General features: G+C 39.8%; 1 protein-coding gene across 3 annotated transcripts; it reads left to right on the forward strand.

The window, feature by feature from the left end:
* Nucleotides 1–1,195: 1,195 nt before the first annotated feature.
* On the forward strand, nucleotides 1,196–19,043 carry TP53INP1 (tumor protein p53 inducible nuclear protein 1). 3 transcript variants are annotated; one of them, XM_080938541.1, is made up of 5 exons: nucleotides 1,196–1,289; nucleotides 8,891–9,149; nucleotides 9,728–10,082; nucleotides 12,727–12,764; nucleotides 14,443–14,526. In XM_080938541.1, the coding sequence occupies exons 2-4, from the start codon at nucleotides 9,038–9,040 to the stop codon at nucleotides 12,746–12,748; spliced, it is 489 nt and encodes a 162-aa protein (XP_080794667.1). In that variant the 5' UTR covers nucleotides 1,196–1,289; nucleotides 8,891–9,037; the 3' UTR covers nucleotides 12,749–12,764; nucleotides 14,443–14,526. The 3 variants fall into 3 exon arrangements, with proteins under 3 accessions (XP_080794667.1, XP_080794665.1, XP_080794666.1); XM_080938539.1 differs by lacking the exon at nucleotides 12,727–12,764 and having other exon boundaries at nucleotides 14,443–19,043; XM_080938540.1 differs by lacking the exon at nucleotides 12,727–12,764 and having other exon boundaries at nucleotides 9,929–10,082; nucleotides 14,443–19,043.
* Nucleotides 19,044–20,209: the final 1,166 nt, after the last annotated feature.

Below are 20,209 nucleotides of genomic sequence, written 5' to 3' on the forward strand. Positions count from 1 at the left end.
GGAAGACAGTTTATCACATAGTGGTCTGCTGAGGCCGGATCTGCATAGAGGGTCTTTTTCTCTCCTTCCTTTTACCGTGGCCTGGATGGACCGTGCTCCAGGCTGGCTAGCACCTTTTACCTTGTGGCTCTTCAACACAGCTGGTTTGAACTTCTTCCCAGCATGACTGACAGTCTGTCCTGTCTTGTGGTTGTCTTCTTCCAGACTACAAAGCAGAAACTGCAAGATATTCGTAATGCTCAGAAGTGTAAGTCCTAGAATATCACGACCAAGGCCAGATTACATCTCAGCACCACAGAATCCATATAACTGACAAGCACCAACATGACTCCTGTCTTTTCTAGTCAGTCCCCCTGTGAATGTGCAGTAGTTTTGGCTTACAAACCCTTTATATTTGCAGAGTCTCATTTTCTTCTCACTATAAATAGCTGGTGAGTAGGTCTCGTGTGAGTGTTTACATTTTTGAAAAAAAAAGTTCATAACCTCCTCGGATCTTATAAGACCTTGGAGAACCCTAGGAGGAAACAGCTAATTCTTCACTCGGGGTTCCTCTTTTCGGAAGTTAAGGCACTTAGGCCTCCTCTGCATGACTTTTGCCTTTGTAGTGCAGACTTTTAGGGGCAAAACCTGTAACTTCCAGTTGAAGTTCCTAAAGTAGATGGCTTACTGTCTTACTAACGGGTGGGAATGAGTGGGATACGGGCATCCCACGTATTTGGGACCCAGACTTCTTTTCAAGAATGCCCAGCGGTGGGTTGCCTTCAGCATCACGATTATTGGCTTTTCTCTACTCTGGTCAGAGAAGCAACTGGTATCCCCAACGACGCCCTCAGCAAAAGGGGGTCGAGTGCCTTGTACCCACACTCCGGCCCCCTCACTCAGCCGAAGCGGCTCCGGAGGTCGGGCTCTTCTCTTGGTCCCGCTGGCTCCCACCTCGGCCAGTCCCCGGACCCTGTCCTCTCCCCTCCTCCCCCTCGCCCCGAGAGTTCTCGGGCTCCCGCTTTGTTGCCCGGGCTTGTTTCTGCCCCGGGCGCGCCGCCGGCCCAGTGCCAGGTCACGTGCGTTAGTGACAACCTCTCGTAGGGCGGCCCCGGGGGCCCCCGCGCAGCCGATTGGCCGGCCTGGGGCTGGCGCGGCTCGGGGCGGGGCCCGGACGCCGATCAGCTGTTCCCGGAGCTGCACAACAACAAAAAGACCCGGACGGGCCGGCGGCCGCCAGGGCAGCGACCGCAGCGCAGGAGCCGGGCCCGCTGCAGCTACCTCAGCGCCCGCCGCGCCGCTCGGCTCACGTAAGTGCGGGCGACACGGGCGGGAGGGCAGCGGTTTGTCTCCCGTTCTCTGGCTTCCCTACCCGGCCCTCTCCCTACCGCGACGTGCACGGCGACACCGGGAACCTGCTCCGTTACCCCAGACCCGCCCCGACCCCCCCATGACCGCGCGCATCACAGAGCCTGCCACTGTGGGAAGAGCACTTCCCGTCGCTTCCGTCCCGATTAGGTTAGAGACTACTGTGGGTTCTGAATACTTCATCTCAGACTGTCCCGAGCGCCCTGGGAGGCCCAACTTTGCTTATTTAAGCGGACTTGGAGGCACTGGAGATTAAGTAATTTTAAGGCCACACAGCTAATTAGGAGGAAGCGGTGTTTACTATCTGCAGAGGGGTTTCACGTGCAATTCCTTCCTTTTACTTCTACTTTTATGGTATGTTTACTCCGTGTAAAAGTTAAGAAGCCCTTTTTCCACCTGTAACTCCTAAAGACTAAAGCGTTCTGGTTGAAAAATCCTTTCAGAATGAGAGAGAGGAGGAGTAGGACTTCTGGGTCTTTGTACCGACATTATTACAAATGCCCCCAAGATCTTGAAATCACTTGCGTAGTGGCGATTATAATGCCTTCGTTGGTCGGTGTGAAAACACTAGGCAGCTTGTTCAGCCTCAGCCACTATAATTTTCAAAATCTTTGCTGGAAACCATGGCCTACTAATTTCTGTGATCAGTTTCTCTTTTGTTTTTTCATCTTGTCTTTTATTCTTTTCTGCTCCCTAGTGTATTTCTCTTGGAAATGACTGCTTTCAAAAGTTAGGGTTAATAAAGAAGTGAATTACCAACCTAACAGTTCTCTGTTCAGTGTCTTCAGACTTCAGAACAGGATGTGGTGAGTCCAGAGGGAAATCATGTAAATTTAGCTAAATGTGTAAGGAGCAAAGACAACTCTCTTGGCTTGGTATTTTTGTAGTTCAAATTTGATTTTTAAGTTACTTGAATCAAAGCCAAGGCTTGGTGGCTCAAGCCTGTAATTGCAGTACTGGAAGGTGGCTGTGGGAGCCTCAGGAGTTCAAGGCCAGCCCTTGTTTCTGACTAAAAGAACAAACCTTTGTATTAGCATCTTTGTTTTTCTGAACTGGTAGGTTCTCTTCCACCATGCAGATTTTGGGGATCACACTCAAATCACCAGGCTTGCCCCCAGACACAGTAGCATGTTGAGTTATCTTTTTGACCCACAAGTAATTGTTTTAAGGTTGCTTTTCAATGATATGTTCAGCCAGCTGGTATTTCAAAACGGCATTCATCAAAGTTGTGAGTGCTTTTGTTGTTGTTTTTAATTTTAAAAATGTTTTTGGAGCCGCCTGCTGGCAGCCAAAACCACTGAAAAGTGCTAGTCTCTGAAGTTTTTAGAATCAAGCTGGAAGGAGCCTGAGGTCATGTGCAGGGAAAAAGCAAGACACCAGATTGGAAGTATTCCAGCCCTACTGCTATCTCAAGGTACCAGTTCTCTTACTTTTGGGGAAGTTATTTTCATTTCATTCTGGGGCTCATCACAGGACAAAGAAATATCTCAACTGGCTATCACAAGCCATAAGCTTTCTAACTGATATTTCTATAAATATATATTATAAATAAATATATAGACATAGATAATATAAACTATATACAAAATATAACTAATTCCCACCACATGTGTTAGAAGGACCAAGTTTCCAAAGCCCACGCTCTTAACCTCAGCACTAAAAAGGCAGGCAGATCTCTCGGGAGTTTGTGGTCAGTCTGGTTTACAGAGTGATTTCCAGGACAGCTAAAGCTACACAGGAAAACTGTCTCAAAACAAAAACAAAACAGAAAAACCAAGAAAGGCATACCAGCAAGATCTTACAAATAAACCACTCCACTGTAAGTTCTCAAAGGAGACTGTTTTACCCACAAGTAAACTCAGCTAATTTCTCTGTCCACAAATCGTTTTTTACTCATGTGATAAAATAAAATGTTAAATTTTTAAAGTATGAGTTTTAAAATATTATGCCCATAAGAAAAACAAAAAAAAAAAAAATAAAGGGAAAATGGGTCAGAATGCCAACAATGTTTGAACGAAGTGGTGGAACAGAATCAATTCAACCTCATGTTTTCATCTTACATGATGTGGTTTTGTCCATCTTAGAGATTAATGGGTAAATCTGCCTTGATCAATACTTGGGCCCAGATAATTTGTTTTTATTTTCTACCTAGAGGCTTCCAAGTACCTAAGAACAACAGGCTACTTCATCTTGCTTCTCTTGCCTTGTTGCTAAATTCCAAAGCTATTTTTGTCACTGTGTCCTCTTGGGGATTCTTATTTTCTCTGGAACTTTCACTAGTTTTACTACTGCCCTAGAATTGTGAGTATACGTCAGTGACTATACAGGGAAACGGAAGCCTGGCTGCTCCTCTTGGCTTCCACATAGAGCCTGCTGCTCTTTTGGAGCTACCATCTCTGAGTAGGTGTCAAAAGGAATAGTGACTAACTATTATGAAGTGACAGATGACATTTTCTGGGTCATCTGTGGAAGGGCAGGGTGTTAAAGTTTAGGAAAAGTTTTAAAAGATGTTTAATTTTTATCCCCTACACACATGTACAGAGAGACTAGACAGACAGATGAGAGAACCTTTGGAACTGGAGTTAGAGGCAGTTGTGAGCCATCTGTGGTGGTTCTTTTGCAGGAAAGCAAACACTTAACTGCTTACCTATCTCTTCAGCCCCTAGGAATTTTTTTTTTTTTTAACACAACAGTACTGTTCTATGTGGATGTTTAAATCTTCAGTACCTATGTTAACTATCAAAAACATCATTACATTGATATGTAACTGATGAAAATTATTAATGAGATATTTAATGTTTTCAGTACCAAATCTTTCCAATACATTCCAATATATACCTTATGGGTGGTATAATCAGATGCAAAGTTCTCACTGGAAATACTTAAAGCATATTTAGGTTTTTTGCTTTAAGAATAGTTTATTGGGTATACAAGGGAACAGTTGGCTGGGCAAAAGCTAGAATACTCCCTGCCTAGCTGATAAAGTTTACAGCTGAAAAAGGAGGTTCACATATGGTAACTGTTCAGAAGTAGTTGAAAGTTTTCTGATAAGTGTGTTAAATTGAAAATTAAGAGATGGGTTTTCTATGTATACCTTTAATTTCAGGAGTGGGAAGGCAGAAACAGGTGGCTTTCCTGTGAGTTTGAGGACAGCCTGGTCTACATCAAAAGTAGGGTAGTCATATAATACCCAATTTTTATTAACAACAACAAGAAGAAGAAAAAAACTAAATTGAGGGACTGGAAAAACAGTTCAGTTGAATCACACACACAAACACACAAATACACAAACACTTTTAGCCAGGTAGTGATGGTACATGCCGTTTAATTTCAGCATTTAGGAGGCAGAGGCTGGAGGATCTCTTGAGTTTGAGACCTGCCTGCTCTACAGAGTAAGTTAGGGCTACACAGAGAAACCCTGTCTTGAAAGAAAAAATATTTTTAAAAAAAGTTTTTAAATCAACAGAACAGTTTTAAAAGTTAAGATTCAAGCAGGGCATGACAGTGTATGCATTTAATCCCAGCACTCAGGAGGCAGAAGCAGATGGATCTTTGAGTTTAAGGCCAGCCTGGTCTACAAAGTTCAAGGACAGTTGTTATACAAAGAAACCCTGTATCAAACCAAACCCTCCTCCTCACCACCCCCCAAGAAAAAATTCAGTGTCTTGGTCATGTCATAGTAGCAAAATACATGAGATAGTTTTATCTGATGCATTTGGTGGCAGCCTTGCTAGAGTTTGTTGTATAGGATGTGACTCTTTAGCACCTGGTTGTCCCTGGCAACACCTAGAGAAGGTAGTGCCAGAGAGCTTCATAAGTTAGACGACCCTCACATCAGGATTGTATATTGTGGGCCTTCACTGAAGCAATTCTGCCCATTTCTCCTGTTTTTCTTACAGTGAGCCTAAGGCTCACAAAGATTAATTCACACAACTCCAGCCACCTATGATAGTGCCAGATCGTCCCCTGCTGGTTTCTGGGCTAGCACTCCCTCATCTCTTTCCAGGACTCCATTCTGAGCAATTCTCAATGCTCCCATATGTGTCATGGAAATACCAGTGACTATGCGCTGAAGATGAATTCTTTCTTTCCCCATGCTGGTTCTTGCAGAGAAATGTGACACCTGTAAATGGCCTCCCAATTTCAAGAAACCAAGACTTGTGCTGTCTCACAGCTATCTTTAAGAGCAGCATGTCTGTGGCAGAGTCCAGATATTACAGACATAGCCAACCTCCCTGGCTGGGCTTGGCTGTAGCTAAAGGGAGGCAGTTTGCAGTTGCTCCAGTACCCTTGATCTACCCATATTTTGTGGCTTGTAGTCACTGATAGGGCCTGAGTCCAAGTGCCAAACTTGTCCCAAGGCCGTATTATAGGTGGAGGACTAGGCTCTCATTCAGGATCATTGACGAATTCTCCTGTGAGGTTCTTTCCACTCCACAGCAACTCTAGGTAATTAGGGCAAACAGGCTCTCTCAGCTCAATTCAGCACAGTTGTACTTGGACTGATACTTGCTCTCATAACCTAAGATAAATTTGGAAATTTTGAAAATATTTCCCCTTTTTATTACATATTTTATGTGCATTTCAAATGTTATCCCCTTTCCTGTTTCCCCTCTACCCCTATCCTACCCCCTCCCCCTGCTTTTATGAGGGTGTTCACCCACCCACCCACCTCCCCACCCTGACTTTCCCCTACACTGGGGCATCAAAGCCTCGGCAGGACCAAGGGCTTCTCCTCCCACTGATGCCCAACAAGGCCACACATATGCAGCTGGAGCATCCATCCATGTGTACTCTGTGGATAGTGCTTTAATCCCTGGGAGCTCTGGTTAGTTGGTATTGTTGTTTTTATGGGGTTGCAAACCCATTCAGCTCCTTCAACCCTTTCTATAACTCCTCTATTAAGGACCCTGTTCTCAGTTCAGTTGGTTGGCTGTGAGCATCCGCCTCTGTATTTGGCATGCTCTGACAGAGCCTCTCAGGAGACAGCTATAACAAGCTCCTGTCAGCATGCACTTCTTGGTATCAACATGTTGTCTGAGTTTAGTAGCTGTATATGGGCTGAAAATATTTTTACTCCCCTTTCCTTACATGCCCAAAACCCTTCATGTACACCTAACCTCATAATGACTCATCCTTTGGGTCATGCTGACCACAGAATACATTTTTTTTTCCTATAATTTCTCTTGATTTCTATTAGTCTGCAGTCCTCACAATCTGATCATGCTGTTTCCCAGTTTCAGAAAAACTGGTTATGCAAGTGATATTTCCTGTTTACCCACTTTTAATAATTAATGGCTGAGGATGATACATTACACCCCCCAAAGTGTCTTAATGTCATGTTTTGAGATGTTTTACCCTTATACGCAAATAGTTGTGGCAGTCTGTTCTATAAAAGAGAATGGCCCCAGATGTTTTAGCTGCACAGCTCAACTATTTTTTAAAGATGATTTTGAAAGTGAGCTGAGCATTGTATTTAATGTATGCAATCTTAGCTGATGCAGAAAGATCACTATTTCAAATCAACCTGGACTAGAGTTAGACAGAGACCCTGTCCAAAACAAAAGAGTCTGTTGTCATTCTTGATGTGTTGATACCTCCTTAATTTGTATTTCTTGCTAAAACCACACCTCCAAACTTGTATTCTAGTGCCTAACATCTCTAACATGACACATTCTCCTAACTCAGCATCCATCCTGTACTTGTGTGGTATTCCTGCCTCTAGATGGTCCCACTAAAACTGACTTATCTAGAAACCTGGTTCTTCCTGACCACCACTCCCCCATTTTTTTTTTCTTCTGAGAAAAGCATTTCTGTATAGCCTTAGCTGTCCTGAAACTCACTCTGTAGACCAGGCTGCCCTCCAACTCTTGAGAGATCCACCTGCCCCTGCCTTCTGAGTGCTGGGATTAAAGGCATGGCCACCATTGCCAGGTTTTTTTAGTTTGTTTTTAAAATAGCATTTTACTGTGTACTCAAGCTGGCCAAGAAATTTTGGTTCTCTTGTCACAATCTGTCAAGTGCTAAGGTTAAAGATATGTATCTCCATGCCCGAGGTTCTCATCTTTGTCTTTTTAAAAAGGATATACTTATTTAATGTAAATGAGTACACTATTGATTGTTGTCTTCAGACACAGCAAAAGAGGGTATTGGATCCCATTACAGATGGTTGGTTATGAGCCACCGTGTTTTTTGGGAATTTTAACTCAGGACCTTTGGAAAAACAGCCAGTGCTTAACCACTGAGCCACCTCTTCACCACCACCACCCCCCCTCGGGGGTGGTTCTCTTCTTAATTTCTTTCCTCTAAGGTCCTGCTTGTTCCCCAGCTTCTTCTTGTAACCCTGTCTGGATCTTGAGGTATCTGAACACTGCCATGCTCTTGCTTATGCAGGCTTTCAGTGTCCTGTCTGTCCCTTCTCCACTCCAGATCTCAGGTCTCCAAGGTCACTTACTAGAAAGCTACACTAGGGAGGTCTGAGGACCATCTAGTACTCTTTCTGCTACATCCATAATGCACTGTCTCACTTTCTATGTGATCTTTTTTTTTACTGCTGTGCCCCTTTGTGTCCAGCATTATGCCTTATACCGTAGGTACTCACTAAATATTTGTAGAGTGACAGTTGATCTGTCTAGGGAACTTTTAGTCAGGAAAGCAAAGATATTCTTGAGAAAATAAAAATTATTCTTCATGTGTGTTCAATTTACTATGCTATCAGGTAGCCAGGTAGAAATGGGGACTTATAACTCTACTTTGTGCTTAGATAAAGTAAAACTGGGTTTTGTCATTATAACTCACCAGAACTACCTAAGGTAGGAGCCATTATCAATTCAAGTTATATAGCTTCCTAAATCTTTTTTTATTCTCTCCTTCTACTGTGTTGGTCCCAGGGATCAAACTTAAGTCATTAGGCTTAGAAGCAAGTGCCTTCACCCATTGAGCTATCTCACTGGCTCATCTTCTAAAGTACCCCCTCCCCCATTTATTTATTTTATGTGTACAAGTATTTTACCTGCATGCATGTATATGCACTATGTGTGTGTCTGGTGCCCTCTGATCAGAAGAGGGTGTCAGATCTCCTGGAATTGGAGTTAACAGATGGTTGTGAGCCACTATGTAGGTGCTGGGAATTGAACTAGCCATCTGCAAGAGCAACACATAATATTAACCATATTGTTTCTCCAACTCCATCTACCTAAGCTTTAAAGTGAGAAGGGGGTAAGATGTGAGGGCCATGTGCACACTGACTCCTGAACCACTCCACAGAGAATAGTGCTGCCAGCTCCAGTTCTTGCATGGTTAAGTTTCCACAGTATAAAGTTTCCCCATTCCAGTAACAGGAATTGTTTCAAAAGCTAAACTATGCTGTTCTTACAGATTTCAAGTATAAGGCATACATAATGAATACAGAACAGCAGGACAACAGGGTAGGGAAATGATGGCTTAGCATCAAGGTAAGAGAGGATTCAAAGTAAAGGCCAACCTTATCCCCAAAATATCTCACTCAAATAAAAATAAGCATCCATCTTCTGTTTTATTTTAGGGATGATGACTCTTCTTGCTCTTCACCTAAGTTGAAGAAACACTGTGCACTTTAATCTCCCATCTGTGACATTGGGCCAACTGAAGATAGGATTTTGAAATCTCAGCTATAAAGATATCCAGCCAAAGTCTCAATCTTGCCTTAACAATGTTTCAGAGACTGAATAAAATGTTTGTAGGTGAAGTCACTACTTCTTCCAGCCAAGAACCAGAATTTAGTGAGAAAGAAGATGAGGAGTGGATTCTTGTTGACTTCATAGGTAAGGCATATGCAACAATTACTCACAAGAAGTGGCATCCAGCAAGCTATGTAGCCGACAGTAATCTTAAATACTCTTGATTCTCCTGCCTTCATTTCCCAAGACTATATAGGCACACCCCCAGTACACCTGGCTCCAAAGTGGGAACTCCTGGGACTAGAGGAAGGCTCAGTCAGTAAAGTGCTTCTGCACACACATATACCTACTGTCTTAGTACCCACAAACATGAATGTACACACACACACACACACACACACACACACACACACACACACACACACACACAGAAAATGTGAACTCTTAGTTTTGTAACCCCTAAAGCCTGGTCAAAGTAGAGGCACTTTGATAGAAAACCCTCATATGAAGAGTAGGAACCCACAGGTTCCTGTTATGTTTATTTGCTAGAATAGAAAGTCCTATAGCCATTCCTCAATGTCTGTGTAACAGTACACAGAGATTGGAAATTATAAATGTTACAAGTTAATATAGAATTGTCCTTTTTTCTGTGTTGTAACCTTGATGGGTGACTCCACACCTGATTTCTCATCCTCTCATATACATTGTGGATCACAATCTAGATACCTGCACTGGGTTCTCAGCAGAGGAAGAGGAAGATGAAGACATTGGTGAAGAGTCCTCAACAGAGCACACTTCTGTTTTCTCCTGTTTACCTGCGTCTTTGGAGTGCTTGGCTGACACCAGTGATTCCTGCTTCCTTCAGTTTGAGTCCTGTCCAATGGAGGAGAGCTGGTTCATCACTCCTCCCCCATGTTTTACAGCAGGTGGATTAACCACTATCAAAGTGGAAACAAGTCCTATGGAAAACCTTCTCATTGAACATCCCAGCATGTCTGTCTATGCTGTACACAACTCCTGTCCTGGTCTCAGTGAAGCTAGCTGTGGGAATGATGAATATAACTCAAGTGGTCCCAGGTATGCTGCAAGCACTTCACTCTCAGCATAAGTAGTATGCTAAGCAAAAATTTTATTTCTATACAGAACAAAGCTAAGGATTTAGAAGACACAAAACTGCTAGAAATTTACTTAAGTAATTTGGGCTATAAATGCAACATTCAGGTCAAGATTGAATTTTATAAGGTTATTATAAATTGAGCATGGCTCAATTGTATAATAGAGAGCCATCTTATTTTTTATGTTTATAAAATCATGCTACTGGAGGGAAATAAAAAGACCCATATTTCTGATAAGTATATTAGAATGTAACTCTGGTATGCTATAGACTAGATTTTAGGGTATCAAATTCACCTAAAATATGTCTCAAAAATTTATTTTCTTCTATATATTATTAGCTAGGTCATCTTAAATGGTGCTTAATCTTGAAAATCCAAGTATTTGTTCTAAGAGCTGCCCAGATTCAGAAGTGATGTTCTGTTACATGGTAGTCCAAAATGGAGATAGGCGAAGGCACAGTAAGCTCAGGGAAGGGACATCAGTTAAGATTCGTGTGTTCCAAGACAGCCTTCCAATATCAAGAGAACATTCTCAGGAATACATCTGAGAAGACTCTCATTTATAAAAACTAAGTTCCCTCTCTCCATCTCATCTGCTTAGTCAGATTTAGTCCATCATGCACGTCCATGGAACATGCCCTGTACATCAGACATGTTGTGAGTGTTGCCATTGACTTACTTATTCCTTCCTGTAGATAGAAGGTTCAGGTGAGTCTGGATTCTCTGGAGTGCTGCACTGTCATCTTAAGGGCTCCTTCTGCATGGTTTAGGCTGTGGCTACACAAGACCACTGTATATAGCCATATGGAATAGAAATAAAATCCAGACAGTGCTAACCTTTCTGGAACTACTATCCTCTTAAGTCCCAATATAACAGATGCATTTTAGCAAGGCTAATTATATTTCCTCTTTCTTGTACCAAAACAAAAATCATGTCTTTATACAGTCACAAAGTACAAGGCATAAACTGGGTTTTCAAATGACACTTTATTGAAAGCCATAATTTTGCCGAGTTAAGTGTTTTCAGAATTCCAACTAAAATTTAAAATATAACTTGTTTATGCTGATTTATTTCCTTTATAGTTGCTTTTAAGAATTTCTTCAGTTCTTAAAAATTCTTCCCTACTGATTCTGATTGCATCTCTGTGGAACCCACTCAACAATTTAATATGATTAGGGACTAGAAAGATGGCTCATTTGTTAAAAGCACTGGTTGCTCTTTCATATGATCCAAGTTCAATTCCCAGAATCAGTATCGCAGTTCAAGACTGTAACTCCAGTCCCCAAGGATGATGCCATCTTCTGGCTTCTATGGGTACTGCAGGCATCTATGTGGTGCAGATTTACAAGCAGGCAAAACATTCATACATACAAAACAAAATCTCTAATATTATATGCAAAAATAACATGGTTAATGAATTATAACTTTAAATTTTATTTACTGGCATTTTAAGTTTTCAGTACTAAGTACATTTGTGTGTGTATAATCGGCAGCTTTGCAAAGTAATATATTACAGCAGATATATTACTGCAGAAATGACATCCCTCGTCATCCACAGTTGAATACTATTAACACCCCAGGTATATCCTAGGTTGTTTTTACTATATGGGCTCATACCATTAACTATACACCCATACTTTGAACCTGTTTAAGGCATACTTTCTATACTATTTTATTAATATACACACAAAGGGTAGAACTAAAACAGCTAACCATTAAGAAATTAACAGAGGGGGCTGGAGAGATGGCACAGCTGTTAAGAGCACTGACTGCTCTTCCAGAGGTCCTGAGTTCAATTCCCAGAAGCCACATGGTGGCTCACAACCATCTATAATGGGATCTGATGCCCTCTTCTGATGTGAAGACAGTGCCCGTGTACTCACATATAGAAAATATAAACAAATCTTTTTAAAAAGAGAGAAAAAAGAAATTAATAGAGGGTTGGGATGCAGCTCAGTGGTAGAGTGTTTCAAAACATACTAATAGTCCCCTTAAGAACCTAGCCCTACAGTATTTTATCAGCTTTATTAAAACAGCATCTATGCACTGTATTTAGGACTAAGTGTAACTTGATGCCACAAGAATTTGGTTTACCATAAATATTAACATGTGGGACCAACAAACAGATACTTTTCATAAATGAATTATCAAAGGCATGGAGTATTTGATTATTAATCCCAGCACTTAGGAGAGTGAGGCAGGAGGATCACTAGTGTAAGAACAGCTTGGACTACATAGTGAGATTGTTTTTAAATCAAGGTAGAATCAAGTGTTACTAAATGGCAAGGCTTTATATAGCAAGTAGTCCTTTCTGAGCAAGCAATGAACCCTGTTCTTCAAACATAATACTTCTGTGTCCTCAGGGACAAACCACACGAGTATGAAACTAAGTACTTATAAAATGACTTTAGAGTGTATATTTTATTGTATCTTAGCTTCTATTAATATTGTTTGTGAAATTTTATGAGCAACCATAATTTTAAGTCTTCAAATGCCCATAGTAAATCAATCTCAATAAAGAAAAATGACCATGTCCTAGCAGTAAAATTAAAATGGCATTTAAATATTACTAGTGATTTAATAGTTCACCATTTAACATTTGTAGGGCCAGGAAAAGCTGCTTATAAGACTCACGGGCACAGAGTAAGTATGTTTACTTTGAGACCATATGATCTGTGTTATTAGCTTGAACAGGGAGACTAAGAACTCAAATGCCCACCTTTTAAAAAAAAAAATCACTGAGTTTATATTAACTTTTCTCTATTTGCTTGTTTCTCTTTTGTTTTTCCTACTAGGCATCAAGCTCAGGGCCTTGTACACACTGGACAAGCATTCTACCATGAGCTACATCCCAACCCTCAGTTAATGTCTTAATGGGATCTTTTAGTTCTACTATGTATATGCATGTGCATGCATGCTTACAGTTTCTTTCCTCTGCTCATTTTAGACAAAATATGTAACTACTCTTCCTGAATAAATAACTGATAAAAACCTTAAAACTAAGACTGGGATATAGCTCAGTTTATAGAGTGCTTGCCTGGTGTACAAGAAAAACTTAGGTTCAGCTGCCAATGAATAAGCTGGATGTGGTGGTGCACACCTGGAAACTCAGCCCTAAGGGGTTCAGGTGGAAGAGTCGTAAGTTCAAGGTCATTCCTAGCTACACAGAGAGTAACTTATCTTAGGAATCTGGTCAAGCATTTGTCAACTTCGCAAGAAGCCTGAAATCACAGCACTGCAGACAAGAACTTTGTTATGTGTTAATATAGTTTATACTAATTCAACTTGATTGGCTTTTATTATAGAAAACACAACAATCTTACTATATACAACCACGTTCTAAAATACAGGGTTTTGGGTTTTTGAGACAGTTTCTTTCTCTGTGTAGCCCTGGTTATCCTGGAACTAACTTTGTAGACCACACTGGCCTCAAATTCAGAGATCTACCTGCACCCTGCCTCCTGGGTGCTAGGATTAAAAGTGTGCACCACCACAACCTGTGGCATAAAAAAAAAAAAAAAAAAAACAACAACTGGGTCTGTAATAGGCATTGATTTCATACCTAGAAAATATAAAGTTGGTAGAATGTCTTTATGTGCATTTTTATGAAATATAGACTCACATGTTACCTAGGATATTTTAGTTGTAGCCAGAACTCATCTGTGATGGTACTGTTGGTATATATGCTTTCTGATCAAATTTGAAAATTAGGAGTTTATGATAAGAATAAAATAGATATCTTCAAAACAGTCAAAAGTTGGGTGTGATGGTTCACACTGATAATTCCAGCACGTGGGAAGCTGAGGCAGGAGGATCACTAACTCAAAGCCAGTGTTAGCTGCATAAGAAACTGAAGGCCACCCTAATTTACATGAGATTTTATCTCAGAAAACTATATAGAATTGCTGGTGTTCAGTAGACATCAGTTCTCCTGGAGAACCACATTAAATTCACTCAGCATATGAAGCACATTTTAAATATACAGCCCATTTAGCCATCTCTGGGCAATACAGTCTATGTTTCTATCAAAAATAAATCTTTCAGCTAGGAGTTATGACCCATTTGTAATTCTAAAACTTGGGAGGCTGATAAAATTGAGGGTACTAGGTCCTACCTCAAAGACAATTAACAAAACAGTTGATTCCTGTCTCCCTTCTACCACTCTCAGCAAATAAAATCACAAAATATCAATCTGTCCATCAGCTGTGAGACTCCAAGCTCTTACCCAACCATAGACAAATAAATGTAAAAAGTCAAATTACTAAGTAACTTTTTAGTAGTATACTCTGTTACCGACTCACTTCCCTTTGGTCTATTTCAGAATAGAAGCCCAGAGTGAAATGGAGAAGCACATTCACTGCTGTGTTGCAGCACTTGCTGCTCAGGCAACATTTTTGGAACAACCCAAGAGTTTTCGCCCTTCCCAGTGGATAAAAGGACACAGTGAAAGACAGTCTCTGAACAGAAATGGCCTCCGTCGCCAGAACCTTACCAAGGATTGCCACACTCGACAAATGAAGCACAGTGGCTGGCTGGTTCACCAGCCCTGCCCACGCCAGTATAATTACTGAGAAGGTTGAGTTATGTTGGTTGGTTTCCTTAGGTTTTGTGCATATGTATTGTATGTCTGTGTGTACAATGAAAGTGTTGTCTCCTTCCACCAACTGAAGACCAATCGCCTAGTGTACCAGTGTTTAGACACTATCACAACCAGATTTTTGTGCTGTGTATCACATAATGCCTTGTTCCTGACAATTACCTTTAAAAAACCTTTTCAGAATATTTTTGGAAACATATCAATACCTTTAAGTACAGTAAGGTGTATATATATATATGAGAGTTAGGATCTTAAGGTCATTTCTTACCACAAGTGTAAGAATAGGCATCTTTTCAATTTCCTTCATTTTGTATTATTTAATCTTTTGTGTAAGCAAAATTTTTTCTCAGGGTCAGCCATATACTTTATTGACCAGTACTTGATAGTCTTTTCTGTATATGAGTACATTTTTACACTAATACAAGCATTAACAGGTGATTTTTGCCATGGATATAATGGAATTAATGGCTGAACTTACTTTTGAAAGAAAACTTGACATATTTCTATTATGTATGGTTCTTTTTTTCCCCCCCAGATTAGCCACTGCAGTTCATTGTGGAATTCAGGTACATTAACTTTGGTGAACAATATATTCAGTAATTCTGAGGTGACTCCACGATATGGTACAAATGTTACAGATGTCTTGGACAAAGCACTTGTTTCATAGGCAAAGAGAAAATTAGACCCATGAGATATTTGGAGATGTCTAGAGTCTTAATTGCCAGCTCAGACTTCATGCTCATGTCTGCCACAAGAAAGGGAGAGACTCAGTCAGTGGTAACTCCTCGGACATGAAGCCCATCCTTCCAAGGGATTTCTGGTGGCATCTGTTTATAGCACCATGTGAAGACTGATGGGTTTGTTTCTATAGGCGTTCATTTTTTTTAACTTCACAATATCTTTAACCACTTTAGCCTCTGTTTCCTCCACAGCAGGGGAGTAATAATACTTACCTCCCTCACAGAGTTGTGAGGATTATATACTGATTGGAAGTGGGGCTGTCAGAGCTGAACTCTGAACTTCCAGGGTCTTTCTACTGAATCTAGTTGTGGGAGGCATGGTAGTTTCCTGCCATGATTATTCTTCAGGGTTGGTGCTAATGAGGCTGGCATGCAGCATTCCACTCATATATACCAGTTAACGTGATGTAGAGGAAAGTCCATTTTCTTACATGTATCTGGTCAGTTTTTTAAAGCAGTTTTGGTGGATTTTGATGAGCCATCCATACTTGCAACCAACTTTGTGGAAAATTAAACTCATTTATAGCTTGAAGCACATTCTACTGAGGACAACAAATGCCTTTGTATTCAAACTGCTCATTTCCCAAGCCCCTGTGCAATCATAACTAAACATTTGTTAATTTCAAGGGAAAAAAAGCATACTGTTATGAAGTATTACCCTTGAAGCAGCTTGATTCAGGGACTTTCAGGAAGAACAGTGCTCTCTGATGAGGATGGGCATTGAGAACTGCAGTTAGATGGTGAAGGGTATTCTTAACACTGGCTATGATTAAGTGCCAGGATGTCTCTTTAGAACAGGATTTCTTTCCTTAAATCTTTTCCATATTGACTTCCCCTTTTATTTATTTGTTCTAATTAAGGGCCAAGTCTGTAAAGTTTGCTAAACAGAGTTGTTTCTGTTTTCATGGAGATGTGCATATTTTATACCACAGCTGTTATAGGGTCATATGTTGGTAACTTGAAATAGACCAGCCAAGTGTCTTCCAGACAGAGGTTCTGAATACATGTAGCTTCCCCTCTACTTCCTTACATCACATGTAAGCTTGTCTCACAAGCTGGAAGTTCAGCCATCAGAATTTGTTTGGCCTGCATGAATTGGTTTGTGTATTAAATGACACTTTTTTGTTTAAAAAAAAAAAAAAAAACCTTTCCCACTACATTTATTCATCCCTTCTTCAGTACACTTATATCTCTGTCAGTTACTGACTTCATTTGCTTTGCCTAGCTTAGTGTTTTATACCTGAAAACCAGCAAATTAATTATTGGGATTTTTTTTCCTTTGGGGTTAAGATTATCATACCACCTATAGTAAGTAGGTAGCACACTGTGGTTTTTGTGTGAGAATCTAAAGTTTCTATCTAAAACTGGCACTTATAAGAGTTGAAGAAAAAGGTTATACAACTCAATTGAAGTTCTTAGTTATTAGGTGTTTTGTTAGGCAACTACTGTGTGTTAGATACAAGTCTAAATAACAGAACAATGTTATAACCTGTTATACGTTTTTGTTTTTTTTTTTGAAACATAGCCAAAATTACATTTTGAGTTGATTTCTCATTATCATCATCACCATTATTTTGCCGTTATACCTACTAGTGGTTTATAGTGTTCTTCAATGCACTGAAAGTACAAGCAGTGAGAAGACCTCAAGAGTTGAGGATGTAGCTTAGTGGTAGAGAATTTGCCTAGCATGTGCATGGTCCTGCGTTCCATCCCCAGCACTGTAAGGCAAAAAATAAAAATGAATCCAGAATTTAGTAGCACTGACCACTGCTCAACTGATAGACTAGAATATTGCTTGTAAAGTCTGGAATACGTAGTGTGCATCAGCCTTACATCGGAGTCTTTTTTAGCTTTTATAGTGGACCCCACATTCCCCAAAGTTTGTGTTTTATGTTAAACATTTTACAATGTGTATTCTATTAATTACTATTTCCTGGGTTATATTCTGCACTGTACATAGGTACTTAGCTCCCCATATTTACCTTTTGTAATAATTTGTATTTATACGGTTGGATAGGTAGGGAATTTTTTTTGCAGAGATGCAAAAAGATTGGATTTTACTTCCCACTGCAGGAAGTTCAAAAGAAAACAGAATATTACCTTTCTGTATATTTTTCCCATACAGATTGTTCTTGTTTTATTAGTTCTTTGGTTTTAGCAAAAAGGGTGTTTGCTTAAAACTTTCGAGGGCTCATATGCCTGGCTGTTGTTTTTGCTTCTCAATCTGTCCAGGTTTGTAGTCCTGGCTTTTGTTAAAGTCTGAATTGCTTTGCTATTTTTGCTCCATCCTCACAGAGGCATTCAGTTTCTGTATACTCTTAAAAGGCAAGGGAGGGTATTTTCTTTGAGTTGGAAAGGAAAGTAAGCATGAAGGACTACAACTAGAAGATACATTTAAATAGACCAGTGGAAATTTTTTTTTAAACCTTTTTTTTCTGTTTTAGAAACAGTTAAGACTGCTCCTTGTATTGGGAGATACTACTAGTGTATGCTTCTATTGTTGCCTTGAAATTATCTTTTTATTTTTTAAGGCCTATAGGTTCTTTAAATTCTTTAAAGTTAGGAAGTTTCACGCCACCAGCCTCTATGTATTATAAATGGCAACCATACCTTCTTATCCTGTTAAAATTGTAAAAACACCTGTCTACTTAACAAACCTGACAGTGTTGTCTACTTTGTCATACGCCAGTTTCTCTTGAGATGTGACACCAATCCAAGTAACTTAGGTGCAGAGGCAACAGGAAGTTTTTGATTTTTTAAAGTGGCAACAGTATCCTTTTATGTGGAAGAGAAGTTGCTATTTAGAGGAAGGCAGCTTAAATGGATGATAGTCTGTGTATCATTGATAAGTTTCCTTATAATATTGAAAAATGTAATTGTTAAATGCCTGGTTTGGTTTTGTCTTGCCTGATGCTTTAGTATTGTTTTCTAGATGGACTTGTAAAAACCAAACAGTGCTTGGTGAGTTTAGAAGTGTGCATTTGGGGGGGGGGGGGGGGTTGGCTAAGTTGTGTGTGTGTGTGTGTGTGGTTTTGTTTTACTCCAGAAGTTTTGAACTTTAGTCAATAATTGTGTGTCTTATTTTTAAGAAGTGGCTTTATTTTTTCTCTAGTAAAATTGTGAACACATTTGCCTTCTGAAGGCAGGATATGAGCTATGGATTCTGAAAAGTATTGTAGGTTGTACCATGTGCCTTCTAAATGTGTTTATGGGCACAATATTTCCTCTTATCAACTTGAAACTGAAAAGGGACATTTTGGTTAGATTATATACTGTACATCAATCTATGCATAAATGGCAGCTTGTTTTCTTGAGCCACTATCTGTTTTTCTTTTTTTATAACATTTTTATACTGATTGGGTCAGAAATGGTCAGTTTTATACAGAATGAACAGCACAGCACTTTGCCAAAAAAACAAAAAACAAAAAAACGAAAGAAAAAAAAAAAAACAAAAAAAACATGTAGCATTGCTTAAACATTGTGTATTAACACCAGTTCTGTGTAATGGGTTCAGGAGTGCATTCTGCACTGCCCAGAGCTAACAGTTTTTTAATCTGTCAGTAAATAAAATGTCCTTTAACTTAACATGTGTCGGATTCTTTTATCTTCATGGTCATTACTCTTGAAAGTAATGCAACTTATTAAAGCACTTGCTGTTTAGCATTGCTTGTGCAAAAAGTTGTTTGAAATGCACTATGTTTCTCTTTAAGGCACGATGCTGAACACATGAAATCTCAATATTCAATAACTGCTGGGGCAGAAGCATTGTTGCCAGTACAAGGCTAGCTTCAGCAACACAGCAAAGCCCTGTCTTTTTAAAAAAGCCCTTGTTCACATATATACATTTTATATATTTTTTCCATTTATAGTGAGACATTATTTAAATAAAGAGGAATTTAAGGGTGATTTCCAACTAGTACTTTCTCTTTTTAACCAATCTATTCTTTTGTGGGGAAAGGCTCTATGGGTACTTTGCTTACATGTATGCCTGTGTAACATCTGTGTAACATAGGCAACCAGAAAAGGATAACAGATCCCCTGGGAGTAAAATTACAGATAGTGTGAACCTGGAATTAAACCCAGGTCCTCTGGAAGATTAGCCAGTGTTCTTAACTACTGAGCTATTTCTTCAGTCCCAAACTTAATTTTCTTGAGACAGTGTCCTAGAGTGATCTTAAACTCTTGATCTGTTCTTTTTCAAATTAAGGTAGAAATAAAATTTTATTAGAAGGGCTAGAACTTTAAAAGGGAAGATTTTACTCTAACATGAATAAAACTTCAGTTTTTCATTAAGTTTTTCTATGTATGCATCTTGTGTGTGTGTTTCAGGAGGGAAGAAGCTCAGTACTAAAAGTTAGTGCTGGGTGTCTTCCTCAGTGCCTGCTGCTTTATTTCACTGAGGCAGGATTACATATGAACTTAGAGCGCTCCAGCTCTCTCAAGGTGGCCATTTCACTCACTACATAATACTTACCTGGGTACTGGGGCTCCAGCCTTCATGCTTGCAAATCAAGTGCTTTAGGCACTGAACCTTTTAAGTTTTGCCAAAAAGGATGTGTTCAAAAGTTACCTCAATAAATCTTGGTCTGAAAGCTTTAAGTAAAATAAATGTAACTAACACCCAACTAAATTAAAATCTGTGTCATACTCAAATTAAAAAAAAGAAACCCATTTTATCAGTTCAGCATTTACTGACTGTCTCCCAAAGATAAAAAACAGTACAGACAGCAGGAAACTACAGACTGTGGGAA

Source organism: Micromys minutus (assembly GCF_963924665.1).
Source record: "Micromys minutus genome assembly, chromosome: 26".
Classification (NCBI taxonomy): domain Eukaryota; kingdom Metazoa; phylum Chordata; class Mammalia; order Rodentia; family Muridae; genus Micromys; species Micromys minutus.

Bases quoted from the DNA above. Each gene is read 5' to 3' on its own strand.
- TP53INP1 (XM_080938539.1), top strand. From the start codon at position 9,038: ATGTTTCAGAGACTGAATAAAATGTTTGTAGGTGAAGTCACTACTTCT. The intron at 9,150-9,727 runs GTAAGGCATATG...ATCACAATCTAG, and splicing joins GATTCTTGTTGACTTCATAG to ATACCTGCACTGGGTTCTCA. The intron at 10,083-14,442 runs GTATGCTGCAAG...GGTCTATTTCAG, and splicing joins TATAACTCAAGTGGTCCCAG to AATAGAAGCCCAGAGTGAAA.